The sequence below is a fragment of the Zosterops lateralis genome (assembly GCF_965231275.1).
Source record: "Zosterops lateralis genome assembly, chromosome: 6".
NCBI lineage: Eukaryota > Metazoa > Chordata > Aves > Passeriformes > Zosteropidae > Zosterops > Zosterops lateralis.
The window spans coordinates 53,672,348-53,693,443 of NC_139761.1; the positions used below are offsets into that span (position 1 = coordinate 53,672,348).

At 47.6% G+C, this 21,096-nt stretch overlaps 1 protein-coding gene across 1 annotated transcript; it reads left to right on the forward strand.

The window, feature by feature from the left end:
* The first annotated feature begins 261 nt into the window (after positions 1-261).
* DEAF1 (DEAF1 transcription factor) lies at positions 262-19,758 on the forward strand. The gene is made up of 13 exons (XM_083863611.1): positions 262-549; positions 1,315-1,412; positions 1,777-1,906; positions 2,766-2,912; positions 3,660-3,799; positions 4,407-4,472; positions 5,386-5,512; positions 7,408-7,536; positions 8,275-8,403; positions 10,188-10,438; positions 16,259-16,324; positions 18,020-18,109; positions 19,062-19,758. Exons 1-13 carry the CDS (start codon positions 339-341, stop codon positions 19,164-19,166), a joined length of 1,689 nt encoding a protein of 562 aa, XP_083719737.1. The 5' UTR covers positions 262-338; the 3' UTR covers positions 19,167-19,758.
* Positions 19,759-21,096: the final 1,338 nt, after the last annotated feature.

Consider the following 21,096-nt stretch of genomic DNA (forward strand, 5'->3'; position numbering starts at 1 on the left):
CGCCAGGCCGCACCGCTCGGGGGCTCGGCCGCGTTCGGGCGGGCTCGGGTCTCACCCGATCCGTCAGGTACCGCTTCGGGCCGCGCCGCGCGGACTCGGCCGCGCCCCATTGGCCAGCCGGCAGGGAGCGCGCGCGCCGGCCGCCTTCGCACGGGGCCCGAGCGGCTCGGGCCTCTTCGGGCCTCATCGGAAGTCGATCGGAAGGCCCCGAACGCGCTCGTCAGCGCTCGGGCGGGCTCGGCGCCGCTCGGCTCGCCGGCCCCCCCCCGCCCCCAGGACCCCCCTCAGGCGCGCCCGGGGGGGCGGCGGGGCGGGCTCGGTCACCCCCGGCCCCGCGCATGGAGCACAGCGACAGCGGCCCGGCCGCCGGACAGCTCAGCTTGCCCGCGGGACCCGGGCAGCAGCAGAAGCCGCCGCGGGCAGCGCAGGGGGAGGCGGTGCCCGAGGAGGAGGCGGTAACGGTGATGGCGGCAGACGCCGAGCACATCGAGATGGGAGCCGCGCCAATGCCAAGCGCCGATGAGGCCGCCGCCGCCGCTGCCTTCGCAGGTCAGGGCGGGCAGCGCTTCCTCAGCCCGCCCGGGGCTCCCCCAGCCCGGGCTCCGACCGCCGAGACTCGGGCTGGGATAGCGACCTCCCTCAGGGAGCGCTCCCACCCCCTCACCGAATCCCACACTCCGCCCCTTCACACACAGTAAAGAGCGGGAGCCGCCCCGTGCACCTGAGCCGCGGCCCCGAGTCCCCATAACCAGCGGCCCGAGTTGCCAGCAGGGTCCTGCAGCCGAGCTGCGCTGCCACAGAGTCCAGAGCCCGCCGCCCGCCCGAGCGCCTGTTGTTCTGTCATCCTCACCCCACGTGGAAACCCAGAGATTTGAGCCAGGCCAAGCGCTGCACGCCACAGAAACGCTGGGCTGTAAATTTGGGCAGTTCTTAACTGGACGAAGTGCGCAAGCTATGGCACCATGGGAGTTGATACATGACAGAGTCTGTTCAATTTATCCTGATGTTTGCCAGTCACCCCTATTTAAGTAAAAGCACCACAGCTCGGAGTATTCCTAGTACAGTTGCAATACTTATTTTTCCCTTAGTTCATCACATGCTGATAGCAACTGCCCTGGTTCCAAGGAGGTTAAAGCCTGTTGAACCCAAAAATTAATAGAAATCAGAATTATTGTGTTCATAACAAGTTAAAAGTGTCGTGAAAAATAAATTTAATTTAGAATAGGAAGGAAGAAGGAATTTATTTTTGTTCAGCTGTTCATCAGGCTCTCTGCATGCAGCAGAACATTAAATTAACCCTCTTTTACATTCCAGAAGTCACCACAGTGACAGTAGCCAACGTGGGGGCCTCTGCAGACAATGTTTTCACCACATCTGTGGCCAATGCAGCTTCAATTTCAGGACACGTGTTGGTAAGTCTGTCCTTTCATTTGAGGGCATTTCACAAAGTTTCTCAGTGTAAATGTAGAGCTGTAGTCAAGGCAAGGTCAAAGGCTTGTTTTTATTGTAATATCCAGTCTTTAAGCCACAAACTCATTAGCTGGGGGACATACAGGGGTTTTATTCCCATCTTTTTTACTTTTCGACCCCCATGTATTCATTCTGTAACAGAAGTGGTGGCCTGGAACATGAAATCTTTGAATTTGCTTGTCTGGAAACTCAGAAGATAACCTAATAAATGCCAAACTGATGGGAGTTTTGGGGTACTTGTGGGCTACTGAAATAAAATTGCATTGAAGTATTTTAATCAATTTAAACTCTTTATTTCTTCTATAGTCTGGGAGAACAGCCCTCCAAATTGGGGACAGCTTGAACCCTGAAAAAGCCACTCTGATAGTGGTGCACACGGATGGCAGCATCGTCGAAACCACCGGGATCAAGGGGCCTTCAGCACCTCTCACACCAGGTATTAGACAGTCTGCTTGTAGTGGGTCAGTCTCCCAGGGGGATGGCTTCTTCTCCACTCTACTTTTCTTTCTGGAATCTAAAAATATGTGCACGATTTTATAAGGATGGTTTACCCTCTCTTAAAATCATGAAGTTGTTCAGGTTGGAAAAGACCTTTAAGATACCAAGTCCTCACACAGTATTTTGTGTATCTCTTGGGAATGAAAGAAGGCTTATGATTTTTTTTTTCCTGTCAGAAATGTGTTTAATTTTCTCATTCCCTTTGTCCTAACCCTGGCAAAGAAGCTGCTTGAAAAACTTGCCCTGCTACTGGGTTTCTACACCCATCCCACTCCCAGGGCACACGGTTCATTTTAACATGGTTAATAAAAATCCGAGTCTCCCAGTTGTGCACGTGTTCCTTCCAAGGGTCCTGGAACACATTTTCATGTCCATTCAGGCTGTTGGCTGTGATACTTTAGTGTCTGTCGCTGAGGGTTTGTTCAGAGCTGTCTGGGAGTTTCCTTGCTGCCCACGAGATGGCAGAGCAAACCTCCAGTGCTCCAACACTGCCCACAGGATGGGCTCTGGGAAGGGGAATCTCCAGTCAGCTCTTTACTTACACTGTGGCTTACAGGTGTAAGGATCAGGTCACAATCTCAGCGTTTATTCCCTGTTAGAGCCTCTTTCCTCAGGTCCTCTTTGCTTAATTATCAGCCCTTCTCAGTTCATTCAGGCTGAGTTTTTTGTGCTGCTCCATTGTGGGGGGGGTTCTGGCTGCTCCAGTCAACCCCTTGGCATATCACCCAGCCAAGCATGGGATGGAACACCACTCTGCCCTTTGGTTGCTATCACCTTTCTTTTCTCTTTTCTCCAAGGACCACAGTCTCCTCCTACCCCTCTGACAGCTGTCCAGGGGAAAAGTGGAACCAAGTACAATTGGGACCCGTCTGTATACGAGAATGAGCTCCCAGTGCGGTGCCGGAATATCAGTGGCATTCTGTACAAGAACAGGCTGGGCTCAGGTAACTGCCACCTGGGCTGAGGGCTGATCCTGAGAGAAAAAAAAAACAAAAGAGTTTCCAAGCCAGCCCAGTGCCTTTTGATTTTATTGTTCCCTTTTGTTTTGCTTTTTCTTCAGAGTTTTTTTTTTAACTTTCTTCTTAAACCTGCAAATATCCAGGCTACCATGCAGTGAGTCTTCTCAGTAATAGGCTGTCTCCTCTAATGATTTTTTGTCTCATGAATAGACTTGTATTTTTGCCAAGCTCTGAAGAATCCCTGCTGGAATGCAAATAGAGAGTTTATCTCTTCACGGGGCTCCTGGGCTCCTCCTCTTGTCTTTTATCCCTATGGGGAAGCTGGGGAAGCAGCAGCAGAGATTGCTAACCAGTCTGGCTGCCCAGTGCAGAGCTTGCTTCATGGACAGAAAGTTTTCTTCAACACAGAAGAGATCAGCAATTTAAGTGCAAATCAAGGAAATATTCATATTAGTGGTGTTTATCTAATAAAGACTTTTCTTCCTTGTGGAGGAGTAATTTTAATAGTCTTTTGAGACCCAGAATAGGAGCTCTGACCATGCCCAGTCATTGTCACAGCCATGATAATAAATGGACGTAGTTACCCCAAAACAGTGGGAAGCAGCCAGTGGGTTAGTGGTTCTTACATATTAACTGCTATTTTGTCCAGCAATTTCCATATTTTCTTATTCAGAGAAGTGGCAAAATTATCCCTGACCTGGGCTAAGAGTGTATTTTGGTGCTTTACCTCAGGAGGCCGTGGCAGGTGCATCAAGCAAGGGGACAACTGGTACAGCCCCACAGAGTTTGAAGCCATGGCGGGGCGAGCCAGCAGCAAGGACTGGAAGAGGAGCATCCGCTATGCTGGGCGGCCCCTGCAGTGCCTTATCCACGTAAGATTATGTTTGCTCCCTCCTTTCTGCAGGAAGGGGCAGCTGGAGCCAGGGGCTGATGGCACCAGGAGCAGCACTTGGTTTGGTGGAGAGTCAGTGATGCAGGGGAATTGTTTTTGATGTGTCTCAAATGAGCACACTGGGAATCTTGCTTATACTGGAAAGAGTTTCTGCAGCCTTGAGCTGTGCTACAGGAATTGAACTCTCATCCATCATACTGTAATTCAGTAACCTGAACTCCTTCAATGTCTTTGCCTGCCACATATTCTTCACTTTCACCATTCATTATTTGGATCCTTTATTTGAGTCTCCTGGAGAACTTGGCATCACCACTAGGCTGACAGTCAATTTCTGTTTGGGCAGAAACCCAGTCTCAAATTCATATATCCTGGCCTTTGGGTGTGGAAAAGGTTTGGTTTTTCTTTTCTTCCCTCTGACCCTCTCACCTCATTGCTCTGGTGTGGGGAATTGGCCTCTCTGTTACTGTACAGCATCCAGGAGGGAATGGGTACCACTCTGGGAGCCATCCACAGTTTTTAACAAGATCAAGGTGTGCTCTGGGTGATTTTGGTGACTCTCATGCTGAACTGGTCACTTCTGATTCCAGGATGGGATTTTAAATCCCCATGCTGCCTCGTGTACTTGTGCCGCTTGCTGTGACGACATGACACTGGTGAGTGGGAGGTTTCACATCCATTACTTTAGGAACTAATTATTTTTGTTGGACAAATTAACCAGTCAAGCTCCCACAGCCCTTGGGTGAGCAGGTCATGAGTGTCCTGGGAATTGAGTGCCCTGACACATGACTGTTCAGGGACAAGTGCTTTGTCCCTGCCTCATGGAGAAAGGACATAAGGAACTGCTGACATTATTGCAGAACAGCTGAAGTAAAACTAGATCACAGTTGCTGTTTTTTTCTTCTTTTTTTCTCCTTTTCTAGTAAATATATCTATGCACAATGCCTTTTGGGCATGTCAGTGCTAGTCATGATTTTTGACTCAAATTTCTCAATGTTTTGAGTTGAAAAAATATTTTTGTAAAGAAGTAGCATCATAATCTTATGATGAATCAGTATTTTAATTTTAAGACTGCCTGGCACTTTTGGTTAGTTGATTTGGGGTTTGATTTTTTGCTCGTTTGTTTCAAAAATGAGGTTTAAGTCCTGAAGCAGAAGACTTTAGCTTGACCTGGTGCTTTTCCTTTCTTTTCTGCTATGAACTGTCTGATGTGCTTGTTTTCTAGCCTGGAACTGCTTCCTCTCTTCTCCTCCCTCTTTTCCTGTTTTATTCCACCACCTTGGCCAGCAGCTGATTTTCTGTCCAGTTCTACTCTTTAAATAATAGTGGGAAGAGGTTGAATTTGTGCCTCTTCAGGGAGCTGAGTTTAACTTTTTTTTTTCAAAGTTCTTTTCGTTTGGAAAACTTTTAAGTGCTTTGGCGTATTGTTGCAAACCACACATCATCCATGGGGATCAGTGCTGCTGTTCCTGGAAAGATGAGAGTAAACTCAAAGTCTCCAAAGAGGTGCCTCAGCTAATGTCTTTTCCTTTTTTCTTTTCATTTTCTTTCTGGTGTTTTGCTACCCAGAGTGGCCCTATACGACTCTTTGTGCCATATAAAAGGCGGAAAAAAGAAAATGAAATACCCGCAACTCCAGTGAAGAAGAATTGCTCCAAAAACATCACCCTGCTTCCAGCTACTGCTGCAACTACATGTAGGTTCTTTTCTCCTGGTAAAAATTGCTTCCTTTCTTTGGAGATTTGCCCTGCTAGGTGTTTAATGTCTGTTAGTGGCCCCTTGGAACTGTCCAGCTGAGAAAAATGTCCTTTTTTTGGTCACATTCTTTGCATTGGATGGTTTTACTGGCTCAGTGTCACTTCCTATTTTATAGAACGTGGCACAGTGTTGCCACATCTGGATGCAAGTTGAATAGGAAAAAGTATAGCTCTAGACCTCCAGGAGACCTCAGGTTTAAGCATCATGATATCCTTGTGCCATGAACAGTAGCCTTCATATTTTGTGCTGAGAGAGGTTTGGATTATGTCCTATGCCTGGAAGTGTACAAGGTCAGATTGGATGGGGCTTGGAGCAACCTGGTTTAGTGGAAGGTGCCCCTGCCCATGGCAGGGTGGTGAAAGGAGATGACCTTAAGGTCCCTTCCAAGGCTAGGCATTTCAGGATTCTATGGTTATAGTCTATGATTACATTGTCCCCTGTACCAGCTCTCATTGGGGGGAAAATTATGGGGTCCTGACCTGGATCCATAGTGGATTTCCGGTAGATTTTTCGCAAATAACAACTGAGAAATTTCCTGTTGAAATTAGGTTTTGGGGGAGGATGGCCCTTCCCTGCTCTGCCAGAAATCCCCATTCCATCCCCTGAGCTTCTTTGTGTTGCTTAGAAGCTGGAGTAAGATTTGTGCAATTCCTTGCAATACATAGAAAAAAAGTCTGGAAGTAGCTGGAATGAAACCCTCAGCCTGAAAGTTGTTAATGAAGCAGGCAGAAGGTGATGCTTTGATCGGTACATCCCTCTCCAACATTCAACTTTGTTAGTTACTGGTTTGATTGGCAAATCATCTGTGTGAGAACAGGAATTAATTTGCAAGCTGATCCAGCTCACACATCCCCAGTGACATCCGTGTGTCCTCCTGCTCTTGGCACACTGGCATCATCTGCACAGTAACAGTACAAAGTGAGTCAAGGAGGAAGCAACAGAAATCTAAAAAAAGAACAAAAAAAGTAAGCATCAGCAGCTTAAGTAAAAAAAGTAAGATCATCAGCAACAGTAGGAGGAGAAACACGCAAGGATTCTGCAAAGTTTTATGGTTTTGGTTTTTTTAGTCCCCAGATAGGTTTAATCTGTTTTGGTTTGTTATGTGAGATGCCGTGAGGCTGCTTGTTCTCTCATGCTGGCACTAGAAGAGAGAACTTCTTGTTTCGGTGGCCACATACTTCACTAGCCAGGGATTTGTAGCTGAATTTTAAAATTTAATTATTGTATGCCACAGAATCAGCTCATCACCAATTAATGATACCAGTTAACTAATCCCCTTTAAAATAGGTTTTGAACATTCTGAAGCCACTCAGGGATAGTTATCCAGAAGGATTTTGTGCCTTGTTCCTTGCATTGGCCAAGTACACTCTGTCACGTCGTGTAGATAAGCAGCTAAAATTGTCCAGCTGTCATGGAATTAGCTGTAATCCACAGGTTGTTATGTTGATTTAAGTAGCAACAATCACTCTTGCTAAAATTGTCATAAAGCAGAAATTCATGGGGTGTGTGGCCTCACTAAATCTAATGGGAGGTGTTTTATGGTTCATAAAATAACTGAAAAGGTGATGATTTGGTAGGTATTAGGTTGTAAATTAACATTTTGGCCTCATGCCCCCACAGCCTTGGAAGGACAGCAGAGCCTTCAGAATCCCAATGGGATTTTATTCCCATTTCCAACTGCACTGGTCACAGGTGTGATCCAAACTGGGCTATCCCAGGCTGGTGATCTGTGGGTCCCCTGAGCTTGGATGGTGCAGCATAGGGATATCAAGCGCTGGACAGGCAAGTCGCCCATGCTGAGTGTTAATTATGAAAGTGCTTTAATGTTTCCAGTCACGGTGACTCCCTCTGGACAGATCACAACCTCCGGGGCGCTGACCTTCGACCGGGCGTCCACCGTGGAGGCCACAGCCATCATCTCAGAGAGCCCAGCACAGGGGGATGTTTTCACTGGAGCCACTGGTAAGAGCTCAGGTGTCTCCTAGAGAGACACCTCCACAGCTGTGGGGAGGAGGAAAAGAGGTTTGGATGCCCACTGCTGTGGGAAGGAACATTTTGAATGCCACACCAAGGATTTATTTCTCAAGGGAGACACTGCATAAGGCACTGTCCTTCCTGTGAAATCATTTCAGCAGTTTGAAATCTTAGCAGTTGCACCAAAGGCGAAGCTTTGCCCAGGTGTGGCAGCTGCTGATGTTCACCTCTCCTGAGTTCCTGGCATTTATGTTCATCTCTGTAAATTTTTTTTTTTTTTTACTCCCGAGTTAACCTAAAATACTACCAAAAAAACCCCAAACTAGGTGAGGGTTGAAACAGAGTGAAAAATGCCAGAATAAATCAAACAAAATATTAATGCATGACATACATTTCAGTTCTTTCACTTTGAGTCATGCTTTGGGTTGTGAGCTCTCCTGGGGGAATGATCTTGCCCTGAGAACCAGAGTCTGGAGCCTTGTGATGATCATGGATATTTCAATGTGTGGGATGGAACCAAGGAGCCTGTGGCTCTAAAGGTGAAAACAGAGTGGGGTGGAGCCGGGCCAGGATTCCTTGCTTGCTGTGTGAGATGCTGCTGGTGTTTCACATTTCCAACCTTTGGGAATTACCACAGAGCATAGGAACTTGTATAAAATGTAAAAAAATAGGGGTGAATGCAGCATAAGGTGTATTAGTAATTGCCAAGGCCTTGTTCTCCTGCAGTTCAGGACACCAACGTCCAGCAGCCTTGCCGGGTGTCTCATCCAGAGCCTCACTATCCCAGTTACCAGGACAACTGCCAGATCTCGCCTTTCCCTGAGGCTGCACTGCCAACATCTCATCCCAAAATCGGTATGTTTGCTCTCACTGTGCTTCAACTTCCTCCCATCTTTCTCAGCAAAGGTAAAGATTAGGGCAGAAAATTAAACTTTGCTGTATTTTGCTTGTGAGTTTTACAGATACTAAGATTTGGACAAGCAGGTTTCCCCTCTGTGGGAAGTTTTTCACTCTTTATTGAGAACTTTGATTTGTCGATTCTGCCAGAGGCGGCTGCTGTGATTTTGCATCATGAATTGTCTTGCATTCCCTGCCTTTCCTAAAGTTCATGCTTCCAGACTTTTGTCCTCTTTGGGCATTGTCGATGAACATTTATTTAGTGTTCAATCTGAGGAGAACAAACCCTGTTAAAATCATGTCATAGAAGCTTTTCTAGGCATCCTCACATGGCTTTATGTCTCCAGAGGTGTGTGCTGGGGATACTTTTGGGCAGGTCTGGTGTCAGTTTTCAATTCCCTCTGTATGACCTTTATTTATTTATTTGGAGCAGCACAGGATGTTCCTGGTCTCCAGAGTCAGATCTTCTTGTGTTTAAGACTTAGTTAGATCTTGATTTTACTAATTAAACATTGATTGTTTTTTCACCAGTGAATACTTTCCCTTGCCTGATGTACTTGTGCCAAAATGAGGAATCAGAAGTAATTCCTGTTTGATATCTTATCAAATGTCATGCAGGGATAAATACTGTGCTGGAAATGGAGAATGAGAAAGGCTCTTGTGCAAACAGACACTGATAAAAAGACAGGTTTATCTCGTACTCTTATCTAAGTGCAAATAGTTCCACGCCACTTGTGTGCAAATTCATTAAAATTACTGTTTTAATTAAGGGTATTTTGAGGTGAGAAGTCTGCACAACCCTGAAGCTGGTGGTACCTTCTTTTTACTAGTAAAGAATTCAGTGAGGAATATTGAGGTCAATGTTCATAGATGTGAATGTCTTGGATTAAATTTTATGGCAGATGGTGAGTATTTATTGTTAGAGTTATATTTTGGAAAAGTAAAGCCAGATAACATTTCTTCCTGGAATGTTACCTAAGCTGAGCTTACACTGTGTATGGTGGAGTTCCTGAGTCTGGATTTAATTTCGTCATACCCTGATCTCCCAGTGTACATGCAAACTTAATGTGAAAAGTAGCTGGTTCAGTGACACAGTAACTGCTGGGTTATTAAACGGCTTCCCAACCCATGGTTTTGAGAAGTCCATGTTTGGAATATGTTCACTTGGAGATAATGGTGACTGTCTGGGGTTAAGTCCAGTGTCCAGCCAGGGTTATGTAAAGGTCAGAATTTAGGAAGCACAGAGCGTGTGATGTAGATCAGTACCTGAGTTTTGTGGTTGCAATCTGAGAATTGACATCTGGGTAGGAACATCAGGATGTTTGTGTAAAATACTGGTTCACTGAGTGACTTATTCTAACCTTACCTAGCCATGGCTGAGGGAAATGTTGTTGGCAGTGGTGGGAATGCTGCTTTCACTGCATCATGGTGCTTCTCCACAGCAGTGCTGGGAGATGTTAAACTCTCCCCAGAGTCAGCCAGGTCAAGAGGAGGCATTCTTGTCCTGGGGGCTTGAGAGTGCCCATGGGCTTGTTCTGCACAGACCTGCCCTTGATGTTGCAGAAGGAATGATCTGTTTAAGAAAAACTTTCCTGGACTGGAAATTTTGCAAACTATATTTTAGAAAAGAAACCAAACAGCACAGAAAAAAACCCAAACCCACCACCACCCACAAACACCCCACTTTATGGAAATGAAACACCCTGACTGTCTATATATTCTCTTTTGTTCTTTATGCCCAGTGCTGACCTCTCTGCCTGCCCTGGCGGTGCCTCCCGCAACGCCCACCAAAGCCATGTCGCCGTCCGTGGTGAACGGGCTGGAGGTGACGGAGCAGCGGAGCTGGCTCTACCTGGAGGAGATGGTCAATTCCCTGCTCAGCACAGCACAGCAGCTGAAGACTCTGATTGAGCAGGCCAAGCAGGCCAGCTCCTCCTTCCGTGAGGCCGCTGTCACACAGGCCAAGATCCAGGCTGATGTGGAGAGGAAAGAGGTAATCGTGCCACAGGGGCTCAGGGGGCTCAGCCATGGGCACCTTTGGGGCTGAGTGGTGAGCAGAGTAGTTCCTGGCTGCAGCAGTGGTACTGGAAATTGTTTCTCCAAGCCTTGAAAGCAATGTTAGCAAGAAAAATCTTCCCAAGTTATTTGTATTGTGGGGAAAGGAATAAAGTGTTCTGGGATTTCAGGAGCTGTGGGCAGCAGGCTGGTTGTACTGTCTCTTGTGTCATGATCCTGAGCTCTCCCATCATAAATTTATAGTACATAAATTTATGGGCTGTGGGCACTGAGTCGTGGTCTGAGAAAGCTGGTGAGTGTTCAGCAGTGCAGTGGCTGCTGTCAGGTGAGCCGAGCTGTTGGAGCCTTTCACTGGGATATGTGGAACAGCTTATCCCAGAGTTTATGGGGAAGTCTTCTGTCCCAATATAAGAGAGGGAGTCGGGGAGGATTCTTTTTGATAGATTTCTCAGACGAAAATAAAGCGCAAATGCGACAATATGATATCTGAATATAAAGAAGGGTAAGTGTCCTGCAGAGAAGGGGGATAGAAAAGAGAGCACAGAGGAGAAAAGAGAAACGGAGAAAGAAACAGAAGACAGGGACAGCGTTACCACAAGAACGCCGGCGCTCTGTCATCGGCAACTCGGCAGGCGGAGCGTGCGAATTGCAAGCCGCGGCCAGCTCCTGCGGCTTTTCTGAGTGCTTGGGCGCAATCTTCAAACGGCGGCGGCTTCGAGGCGCCTCACGCCGGCTTTGCTGTGCGCTGGCGGCCGCTGCGGGCTGCGACTGCGGGCTTGTCTGGGTGCAGGCGGGGACGACAGGCTGGTCGCTACGGGCTAGTGCTACGGTGGGCTGGCGGGGCGGGCAGCGCAGGAACACAGTGGCGGCGGCGGCTGCGCCCGGGAAACACGGGGGAGGCAGCGGCAGCGGCTGCGGCGGCGCCCGCTCCGTCGGGGAGGCAGCGGAGCACAAGGTCGTCGAGGCAATGAACTGGTTTGCGGAAACAGTGAAGCGGGGCTAAACAGGTAGGGGCAGGGAAGCAGGACCATAGGGAGTAAAAGGTGAGGGGTGGGAGTGGAAGAAGGGTCAAGGTGACTCTCCGAGCGAGCCCCTGATTCCTCCAAGAAACTCAAAGCAAAACAGCTCACCGTTTTGTCGCAGTTAGCTGTTTTTATGTGCTACGGCTTCTTCCACAGCCGGATTTCCTGGGCATTCTAGGTGGGCTTCCGGGCATTTGCCCCTCTGGGAAGTGGGGCGGGTCGCTCACAGCCTGATCGTGGAGCTTTTTCTGCCCTGATTGGCTGCCAGGCGAAGCCATCCCGGGAACAAGGTTGCCAGTACATGTGCAGCCCTTAGAGGAGTCCTTCACCTCATGTATAACATACCTTGACGCATAAATAAAAATCAGACTGATCCCTCTCGGGAAGATAAGCAGTAAAGTTTAGAGGTGTCGTGCTGAGAACTGTGCAAGCAAAGCTGACTCACACAAGTCCTGTGGTAGCCCTGGCAGGCTGCCTGGCCTCACAGGAGCCCTGACTAGTCCCCATCATCTCTCTCTTGTGGACAGGGATTATCCACAAGGACTACCCTCTTCTCCCAGCTCTTCTTCTCTGTAACTGATGCACAGTAGGGATCTTGGATCCTTCTGACCACCAGCTCATGCACACACCCAAGTGTGGCTCCATACTGAATGTGTTCTCCCTTTCCCACAGATTCACAGCTGCTGGTGTGGACTGGGGAGAGAGAGGTGGGGGACAATGTTGGAACTGGTGTCACAATTGGTAGCTGCTGAGCTCCCTTCCCAAGCACCACATTCCTGCTGGTGCCATCAGCATTGTGCTTTGTCAGCTTTCTACTGAATGCACAGGCACGAGTGTGCAGCAACAGGCCTGGAAGAGAGGTGTGGGAGGACTTTGCTGGAAGCTGAGGTCCCCTAGGACAATCCTTGCAGCCTCTTTGATATTCTTTGCCACGTTGGCTCTGCTGAGCTCTCCCATATGCTGCATCCTTGACGTGCAGGTGTGTGATATGTTGGGAGTCTAATCCTTCCCTGCCTCGCTCCTGCAGAACAGGTGCCGGTGCTGCTGCCCAGGTTTGGGCTGGCTACTGCTGGAAAGCTGCAGAGAGTGTGGGACACTGAAACATTGGAAGCTTTGGCCCTGTTAAGAGATACACATCTGCTTTTGTTTGACTTCACTCTGCTCTTTTTCCAGTCTATGTGCATCTTCCCTTCTGTTTATCCTCACAGTGGTTTCTGGAATGGTTGTTCAGTCCCTTCTCCACACCCTCTGATCCAAAACCAGTTCTCTTTGATGTTCTTTTGATTACTTCTTGTCCTGGGAGTGGGAGTTAAAATCCCTCCTGTGTATGGATGAAAGCTGACTTGCCATGGGAAGGATGAGCACATTATTGTTTCCAGAGAAAACCCCTTTCCCAGGAGCTACAGCATCCCCATTTACACCACTTGTGTCTCACCATTCTCATTGTGTAATGGGGACATCCACACTTGTGCACTGCAGTGAAGCCACATGCTCATGGTGGTATTTTCTATCATCCAGACAATTCTAAGCTGTGCTACTGCTGGAACCATCCAAGCAGTATCACAAATAGCTATCTCTCAATTAATTCCTGCTTGTGAGTTCCATATTTGGGCAAAACTCTCTGTTTCTGGATTCATGGAAGCAATTACACTAAAGGTCAAAGAATTGGCTCTCTGCTTTTGTGTTGGTCAAAGGGCCTTCCCCATTTTCCTAGTGGTTTGTAACATGAGTCTCTTTCCCACTGCGAGTATGTGTGTGGTCCTGTGGCTTTTTGGGCAGTTAGGGTATATGAGAGGCAGATAGAGGTGTCTTCCTGCCCTTCAGGTAGGAGATTTTTTCTGGACCAGTTTAATACAAAGGAAATTGGTGCTTAATCACCACGTTGTTCCCTTGACGGAACTTCCAAGGGGAGCCTTTCCTGGTGGTGTCATGTCAGAGCTGCAGAGTGAGGCCGGGCCTCAGATGAGATGATAACAGAGCTGCAGAGCCAACTCTTCCTGGAAGAGTGACTTCGTACAGAGAAGTATTGTGGAGATCTGATAGAAACAGGGTGGTTCCCAACTGGATATACAAACTTAGGTGCAAACTGTTAGAGTGCCTCTGTAACAAGAACTGGGACTGCATTTTTGTTGTATGTTACACATCACTCACTACAGAGTTTTTTTTGTGTTTTATTTATTATTTAATGAGCTTTGGAGTCATTAAATATCACAAATGAGCTGTGCTGCTCCCATAGAGCAGCAGTTAGGTTGCCTTAACTTTAAACAGCAGGAGCTGTGCTCTGTGCTGGGCAGTGTCGGTGCCTGTGGGACTGACACAGCCCTGAAGTGTTTGCACTCTGCCCCCCTACTCGTACGATCTCAGCCCTGTGTCAGAGGCTGGGGACATCCTTACCCCTTCTGAAGGAACTGTTCCAAGTGCTGGAGCTAAAGGCTTCACCATCAGGGAGGATTTTTAGCACATAATTTAGTATTTTGGCAGTTCTGACATACACTCAGTTGCTCTCTTTGTACTTCTTAATTTCTGTAAATTTGTTGAAGGGTCGTGGTTTGTTGGGCAAATTTCAGGACTGAGGATCTCCTTCAAATTTTGTTTCCATCTTTCCCACAAGTCATTTTGATGCCCCTGGGTAAGTCCTTGGCCTCACTGTGCCTCAGATGAAAATAATACTCCATTCCTAGAGAGCTTATGGGAAAGTTTGCAAAGTGTTAGGATCCTCTGAGTAAGGTTACATTTGTGTTACTTAGAAATCCTGGGGAATGATAGCCCGAAAGAAAAGCAAACCATGAACCCTCCATCTCCATGTTTATATGAACTTCCAAAATGCATCATGGTATTGCAAAAATGGAATTAGGGAGACATTTATAAGGTTTTTCTGAATTGCAGCATTTTGTGTGGAATTAGTTAAATACAGCTGCTCTGGTGGAATTTCATGTGGCTGTTAAACAGTTCTTGAGTATCATTAGTAATTAGGTTGTGGCTGAGTATCTGATCCTTTGGTTAATATCTCCATGTTGGCTTTACTGCATTTTTTCATAAGGGAAAGACGTTTAGGAATTTAGGGTGAGTGGGGTAACAAAGGCTCAGTGTCTCTTGAAATAGATATTTGACATTTGCACATCAGGCCCAAAATAAATAGATTAAAAGCAGGACTGATGTGTTGGTGTGCTTGGGCAATGTAATTTTTTTGAGTGTGCATTAATCCATTGTTTATATCTGATAAACTTCAGGATGGGGATATTACACATACCAATTCTGTGCCAGAATTGCTGAGGGATAATAAAGAGATTCAGGAAATGCATTAAATGGATTTTCTGTATAAGTTGAAGAGAATCAGTGTTGAACTCCCACAAATGTTTTAATTGGAATAGCCCTCTGTAAAGTGGGGATGCTTCTGGAGCCCTGCTCATTTGAAAGCAAGGTGGAAAATAAAATCAGCAAACAGTTGCAGCATCTCAATGCTTTTTTAGAAAGATTAAACCAATTCAGGGCTGGAGAGTATGAAAATTAATCTAAAAAGGGTTGGACAGTTAAGAAATGTGTCTCTGGTCAGCAAACAGTGGCTTGTGTATTCCAAACTAGCAGTGATACTCGGGAATTGGAGGTTCGGGTTTTATGGAGCTATTTCTGTGAGAGATCTGAATGTGTTTAGCTTATTCCTCTTTCTTATCACAACTTTTCCTTCTCCATGGTTTGTGCATGGCTGGAATTGCCTTGTTAAATAGGGCAAAACCAGACCACAGCAAGAGGTTTCCCTGCCTCCGCCTCCATCTGCCTGGAGTTTTTTAACTTAATTTCTGTCATGGTAATATCAAGGTTTTGAAGGTTGTGGCTTCACAGGAAAATAAATACTGTGCTCTCAGGTTATGCACTTGTAAATTAAACCTTTAATCTCATGGGTTGAGTCAACTCCTGGATGAACCTGCTTGGCCTGGAGGAAGGGGTTCAGCTTTCTTTGGACTTTTTAACTGTTCCAAATACATTTAAGCCAGGGTTAGCACATAATTAATTTGGGATTGGGTTTTGAATGTCATTGGTTTGGGACTCCTGTTCCCCATAGCTGAGTGTGTCGCTGCTGCAGCAGGTACAGCAGCACATGGTTGGGCTTGAGCTGGTTTGAAGTGATTCTGCCAGGCAGCCAAAGTGGGCTGTGAACATCACCTCCAGAGGAGTGATGGAGTCACAACTTGTTCCACGTCCCTCTCACTCTCCTATTGCAAGGAGCAGTAATGATTATAGTTAGTGCTGCTCCTAAAGTCTAAGGTGTGTTAATTTTGTTCGGGCTTTTTTTCCCCCTCATCCTTTTTGTTGGGCTGTACCTTCCTCCAGACTCCTTTGCTTCTTAGTGGATTAGGATCGCTGGACTTGACCCAAAATTTTGCCCCAGAATGTGCCACTTAGCCCTGTTGCCTTGGCATTTTCCTTGTGTTTCGTGTGCTAATTTCCCACTTCTCGTGTGTGGGGGTTGCAGTTAAACCCCCCAGTTTAAAGACAAGTGTGTGGCTGGATGAAGTGGGGAGCTGGGCTTGGAGGAAATGCTGTACCGAACTGGCAGTTTGTCACCTCAAGCCATTTTCTCCCAGGCTCCTTGCCTGTCTCCACATCAGGTGACAGTGTCCCTCTCCTAGAAGGGAGGAGTGAAGGGCCACCCTGTCCTCTTGCAACTGCAGTGTGGGGCTGGTCAGACACAGCTCAGCATAGGGACCCTCTATCCCAGTGCCCCTCACGTTATGCTCCAGCTGGGAAATGACATGTCTGGTGTGTTTTCCTTGCAGCAATACCAGAGCCAGTTATTCCAACAAACAGAGGATGTGGATGGGAAGACAGAAATAATCATCAAGGTAGGCTGGAGATGTCTCGTGTTGTGAGGAGCCTTTTGATCTTTGTCTCATTCCATTTAAAGACACAGAGGTTTTGTCATTGCTATGGAACCCTGTGCTCTGTGTCTGGCCTCCTGGCAGGGGATCTGAGCCCTTCCTAGTAGGGCCAGTGATCCAAGCATTGTCTCCCCTTTCCCAAGCATTCCAGTTTTCTGTGCTCCTTCACTGTCACCTGGCTAGGTTCATCAGTCTCCCTCACCTCTGAGTGGTGGTGCTGCAGCTCTGACAAGTGGTTGTCACAGAGCTGTGACAGGAAGAGAACTTGCTACCTCTCTGTCCTGTGAGCTGGTTTTCATAACTCCACAATTTCCTCTGGCTTTTGGAATGGAAGTTAGTTCTGGACCCATGACTGAAGCCCTTAGAGCTGTGTTGTTCAGTTCTCTTTCACATCTCCAGGTACAACCATGCCCCTTGTATTTTCCACGATTTCCAGTAACTGTACAAGTTACAAAAAGCCCCAGTCAAGCATCCCCTCAGGGCAGGCTTTGCAAGTCCCAAATCAAAGCTTTAAGCCATTTTTGGTGTCCTAAATCCCCAGCTGCACATCAGGAGCACAAACACAGTTCAGTCTCACCAGCTGTACACTGCAGGTACATGGAAAGGTGTGAGAAGGGGTGTTAATCAGAGCACTGATTTTTGGGGTGGTTGTGCTCAAAAAGAGAAGGAGCCTGGAGGAACTGAAAAGCCCATGATACTTTCACAGCCCAGCAACGCTTCCTGTCACTGCTGCTGACGTGCTAATGATTTGTCAGGAGTTTAATGAGCTGGAAGTGGAATGCTCTGTGAAGTGCTTATTTTGGTGGCAGTTCAATGATGTTTCCACCTAAATATACAGGTTATGTTAATTGATGTCACCAAGATAAGATGAAAGCGATAGACACAAAAACATCCCTTAAAAAGCAGGTGTGATTTTTCACCTATGTATCCTATCTCACCTTGCTTCTGGATTTAAATCCTTGCTCCTGTTAGAGCCTTCTTAATTTGCCTTCTGTTTCCCTCTTGGTGCACTCCTTATGTAGTCATGACTGGGAAAGGACCAAGGAACATATCCCATAGGAGCATATCCCTTTTTCCTCTCTAAAACTAGGGGAAGATACCAGAAGGATCCCATCCATATTCTTGGTCTGTTGCCCTTCCTCAGACCTTCTCTTAGACATACACAGGATTATGAACCAGACAAAACCACCAATGAAACCTGCCTTTAAATTTGGGATGAACTCAGAGTTTGTGTGTCAGCAACCTGTGCACAGCCTGACATGTCTGGGTGGGATATACCCAACTCGTCTAGTTACCTGACTGATGGATACCTGACCTGTCTGGAGGGACGTTTCCCTGGGGTGGTGAGGATGGATTTTCACAACCTCTCAGTGTCCACACACAGTTTTGGAGGGCATCCTGTCCCACAGGAAGAAAAACAGAGGTGCATTTCATTTTTCAAAGTGATCACTGCTAAGAGAGCAAGGAGAGTGGGTCTCTGAGGGTGTATCCAGAGGCCACTGGGCCTGTTTGTTGTGGGTTGGTGTGCTGAGGGTATTTTGGAAAATGGAGCTTTCCCACCACTCTGGCATTCCAGCCGGTCACAGCACCTCTGTTGCACCTCAGTGACACCCCTGGTTTGTCTCTGTGTGACATGTCCCTCTCCATCCCCTCCCACAGCAATCCTGCGTCAACTGCGGACGGGAGGCCACCAACGAGTGCACAGGATGCCACAAAGTCAACTACTGCTCCACGTTCTGCCAGCGGAAGGTATCAGCCTGCTTGTGACTTGGGATTCAGTTCCCTGGAGAGGGCTGTGTGACCCTGGGGACAGCCAGGCTGTTCAGGCTGTCACCTGATGGGTGCCACCACGGGGGGAGGAATGGGCAGCAGAGCCAGGCAGTCAGAGCAGAACCCCGCGTGGGTCAAGCACTCTAAACCCACCCTGCCAGTGGGATCACTGGCAAGGCTGTAGGGATGGGGCAGGTCTGCCAAGTCAGGACAGGGTTAAAAGGGTAGAGAAGGTCCCCATGTTTGCACACACCTTCCCAAAGGTGATCCAAAAATTCCAAGTAACACTAGAAATGAAGCATGGACACCCAACTAGGAACTGTGGGGAGCTGGGAGCACTTTTAGAGCCCCTGCCTGCTGCTTCCTGGTGAGCAGCTTCCTTCCTTCCTTCCCTGCTACTCCTGCCGTGGCACTGAGGACATAGTTCTCCTTTCCATTATTTGTGATGCTGCAGGTGATACAGTAGGAGAATTGTGCACTTGGGAGGTGGGAACAGGTATGGCCTTGGCCCCTGCTTGGAGAGGTTCAGTTTAGCCAGTTATGGCTCTGCTGGGTGGCCAGGTTCAGGCTGAGTCAGCTGTCCTGAATCCAGTCAGTTCCATGAGGAATCTGTTCCTGTCATAGCTGAGCTAAGATCCTGGCTCAGCACTGTCCCTCGGGAGCACTCGGTGTTGAGAGCTGCCTTTCAGGAGAGGCTTTAAGTCAAGGTTCTGGCATGGTTTTAGTAAATTTTCCACCTGACTGACACTGATATCCTGGACTGTGGTTTGTATGGAGATGGCAGCATTCTGTTTGGTCCGATTCCACCTCTTACATTGATCCAGTGCGTGGCTCCTTTGCCCTCCATCACTGGTCTGGTTTGTGGAGAGAGAGTGCTTCTCACACAAGGGCCTGTTCTGCTCACAGCCCTTCCCTCTGCTCCCCCCGGCAGGACTGGAAGGACCACCAGCACATCTGTGGCCAGCCAGCCACGGTGACAGTGCAAGGGGATGAGGTGCACGTCCCGGACAATGTCATGGAGAAGGTCGCCGTGTGAGCGCTCTACCTCCGCAGCCATTCACAGACATGCGGGGCCGGCTGGATCGGCGACCGGCGGGAACGGTCTGTCCTGTGCCAACAGCACTTTCCTCACTACCAGACTCATTTTTCATTGACTTTTTGATACTGTGACAGCCTTTGTCTATTCCAAATCCCCTTCCAAAGCTTTGGATAATACAGAGACTGTGTAAACCTCATCTGGAACCCTCTCCCTTCCGTCCCAGCCCCGACTGGCTTTGGGAGGCTTTGCCTTTGCCTGACTGGATCCTCCACCATGTGGATTACAGCAGTCTCCTCATCTCTCTTGAGATGGATCTAAAGCAGGTGCTGCAAGGAGATATGCCAGTGCTTCCTCCTACCGGGGCCTCCCTATCTCTCATTAGAGAAGAGAAATGCATCTTTGGTTTACTTAATTGCCTTGACAAAGTCGGTACAAGTTCTTAGTTTAGCACTTAAAGGATTTTTGTTTTTCCTGTGTTCCCTCTGTGCTGGGCAAATCTGGAACACATTGGAGCTTCTCCACTTAAATATAGTTGAAAAATAACATGTTGTTAAATAAAATGCGATGGAAGCACAAATGTGCCCAGTGGTTCCCCTTAATTCCCGGGGCAGCACTTTGCAGTACAGGTAACTGCACAGGTGAGTGCACCAACAGGTACACATGTGTCTGTACTCCCTGTCTACCTGGGAGGTGTTTTCTCCACAGGGAAGCACAGCTTCATTCCATGGAGTGCTTGGAATGTCACTCCTAGCATCCTGCTGGCCAGAATCAGATGGGATCCCCAAGGTGAGCACACATGGATAGGGGGCTGTCCCTGCCCTGTAGGACCTGCTAATTAGAGATTGTGCTGACCATTAGGGAGTTACTTGCTTTGTTCACTGCAACAAAATAATTTAATTATTAATCTACTACTTTAATAATTAAGTTAATCCTTTATTTTTAAATCAAGTTAAACCTTTATTTGTGGCTGGAGACTTCAGATGAGTCTTGACAGGAGCACAAGGCTCTGGTTGTTTGGTTGGGATTGTTTTTAGATCCAGGCACAGCCCCAGTTAGGGGTCACAGCCCAATGAAGGGTCACTATTGCTTGCTCTGGTTGAGGGATCACAACTAGATCCCTCAGACCTCTGTGAGAGGTCACTTGTCCTGGGTCTTGTTTGCTCCAGTTTGGTGATGGTGGGTGAGGATGGTTGTTTAGGTCCTGCTACAGGCAGGGTCACCTGAACAACAAGAGTGACTCAACCCAACATCACACACACTGTCAAACAGAGAAAATTCTATCCTGAGTTACAGGAAACTTAAAAAGAGAGAAAAATGCCACAGAAAAGACTCAAAGGTGAACACCATGGAAAAGACTAGAGGTTTCTGATAAATTTATTTCTTCCCCTGTGCATCTTAAAGTCTGTTAGGTTGCATTCCATGAGTTCCAAGGCAGTAGGAGCTGGTTTTCCATCTCTCTCAGTGTGGTCTCTCAGAAGTGCCCTTGGTGAGTTTGCCAGCAGCAACAGCTCCCAAGGGCTATTGGTCACGAGTCTCCCATGGAGGGAGGTGACAGGGTTCCCACAATCAGTGGCAGGTGGTGAGTGTTACTTCCTGCCTATTTCCTGGGAAAGTTTTTTTCCTCCTGACACAGAGCTGAGCAGGACCAGGGAACAGCACTGCAGTGCCATCAAGGGCAAGGAGCTGGTGGCCACAGCATGCAGCTCTTCCAGAAGGAACCATGCTTCCAATGAAAGCCAAGCAGGAACTGAGGCAAGATGGGAACAGAAATTATCTGTGATACTCCTGGGAAGGAAAAAAACAGGCAACTCCTTCCATTCCCATAGAAAATGCTCACTCCTGTTTCCCAAAGTAGTACTTGAGTGTTGGCAATGGTTTCTGCTCACAGTTAAATTCTGATTGCCTGTTGTCTAGAACTTGGAGACAA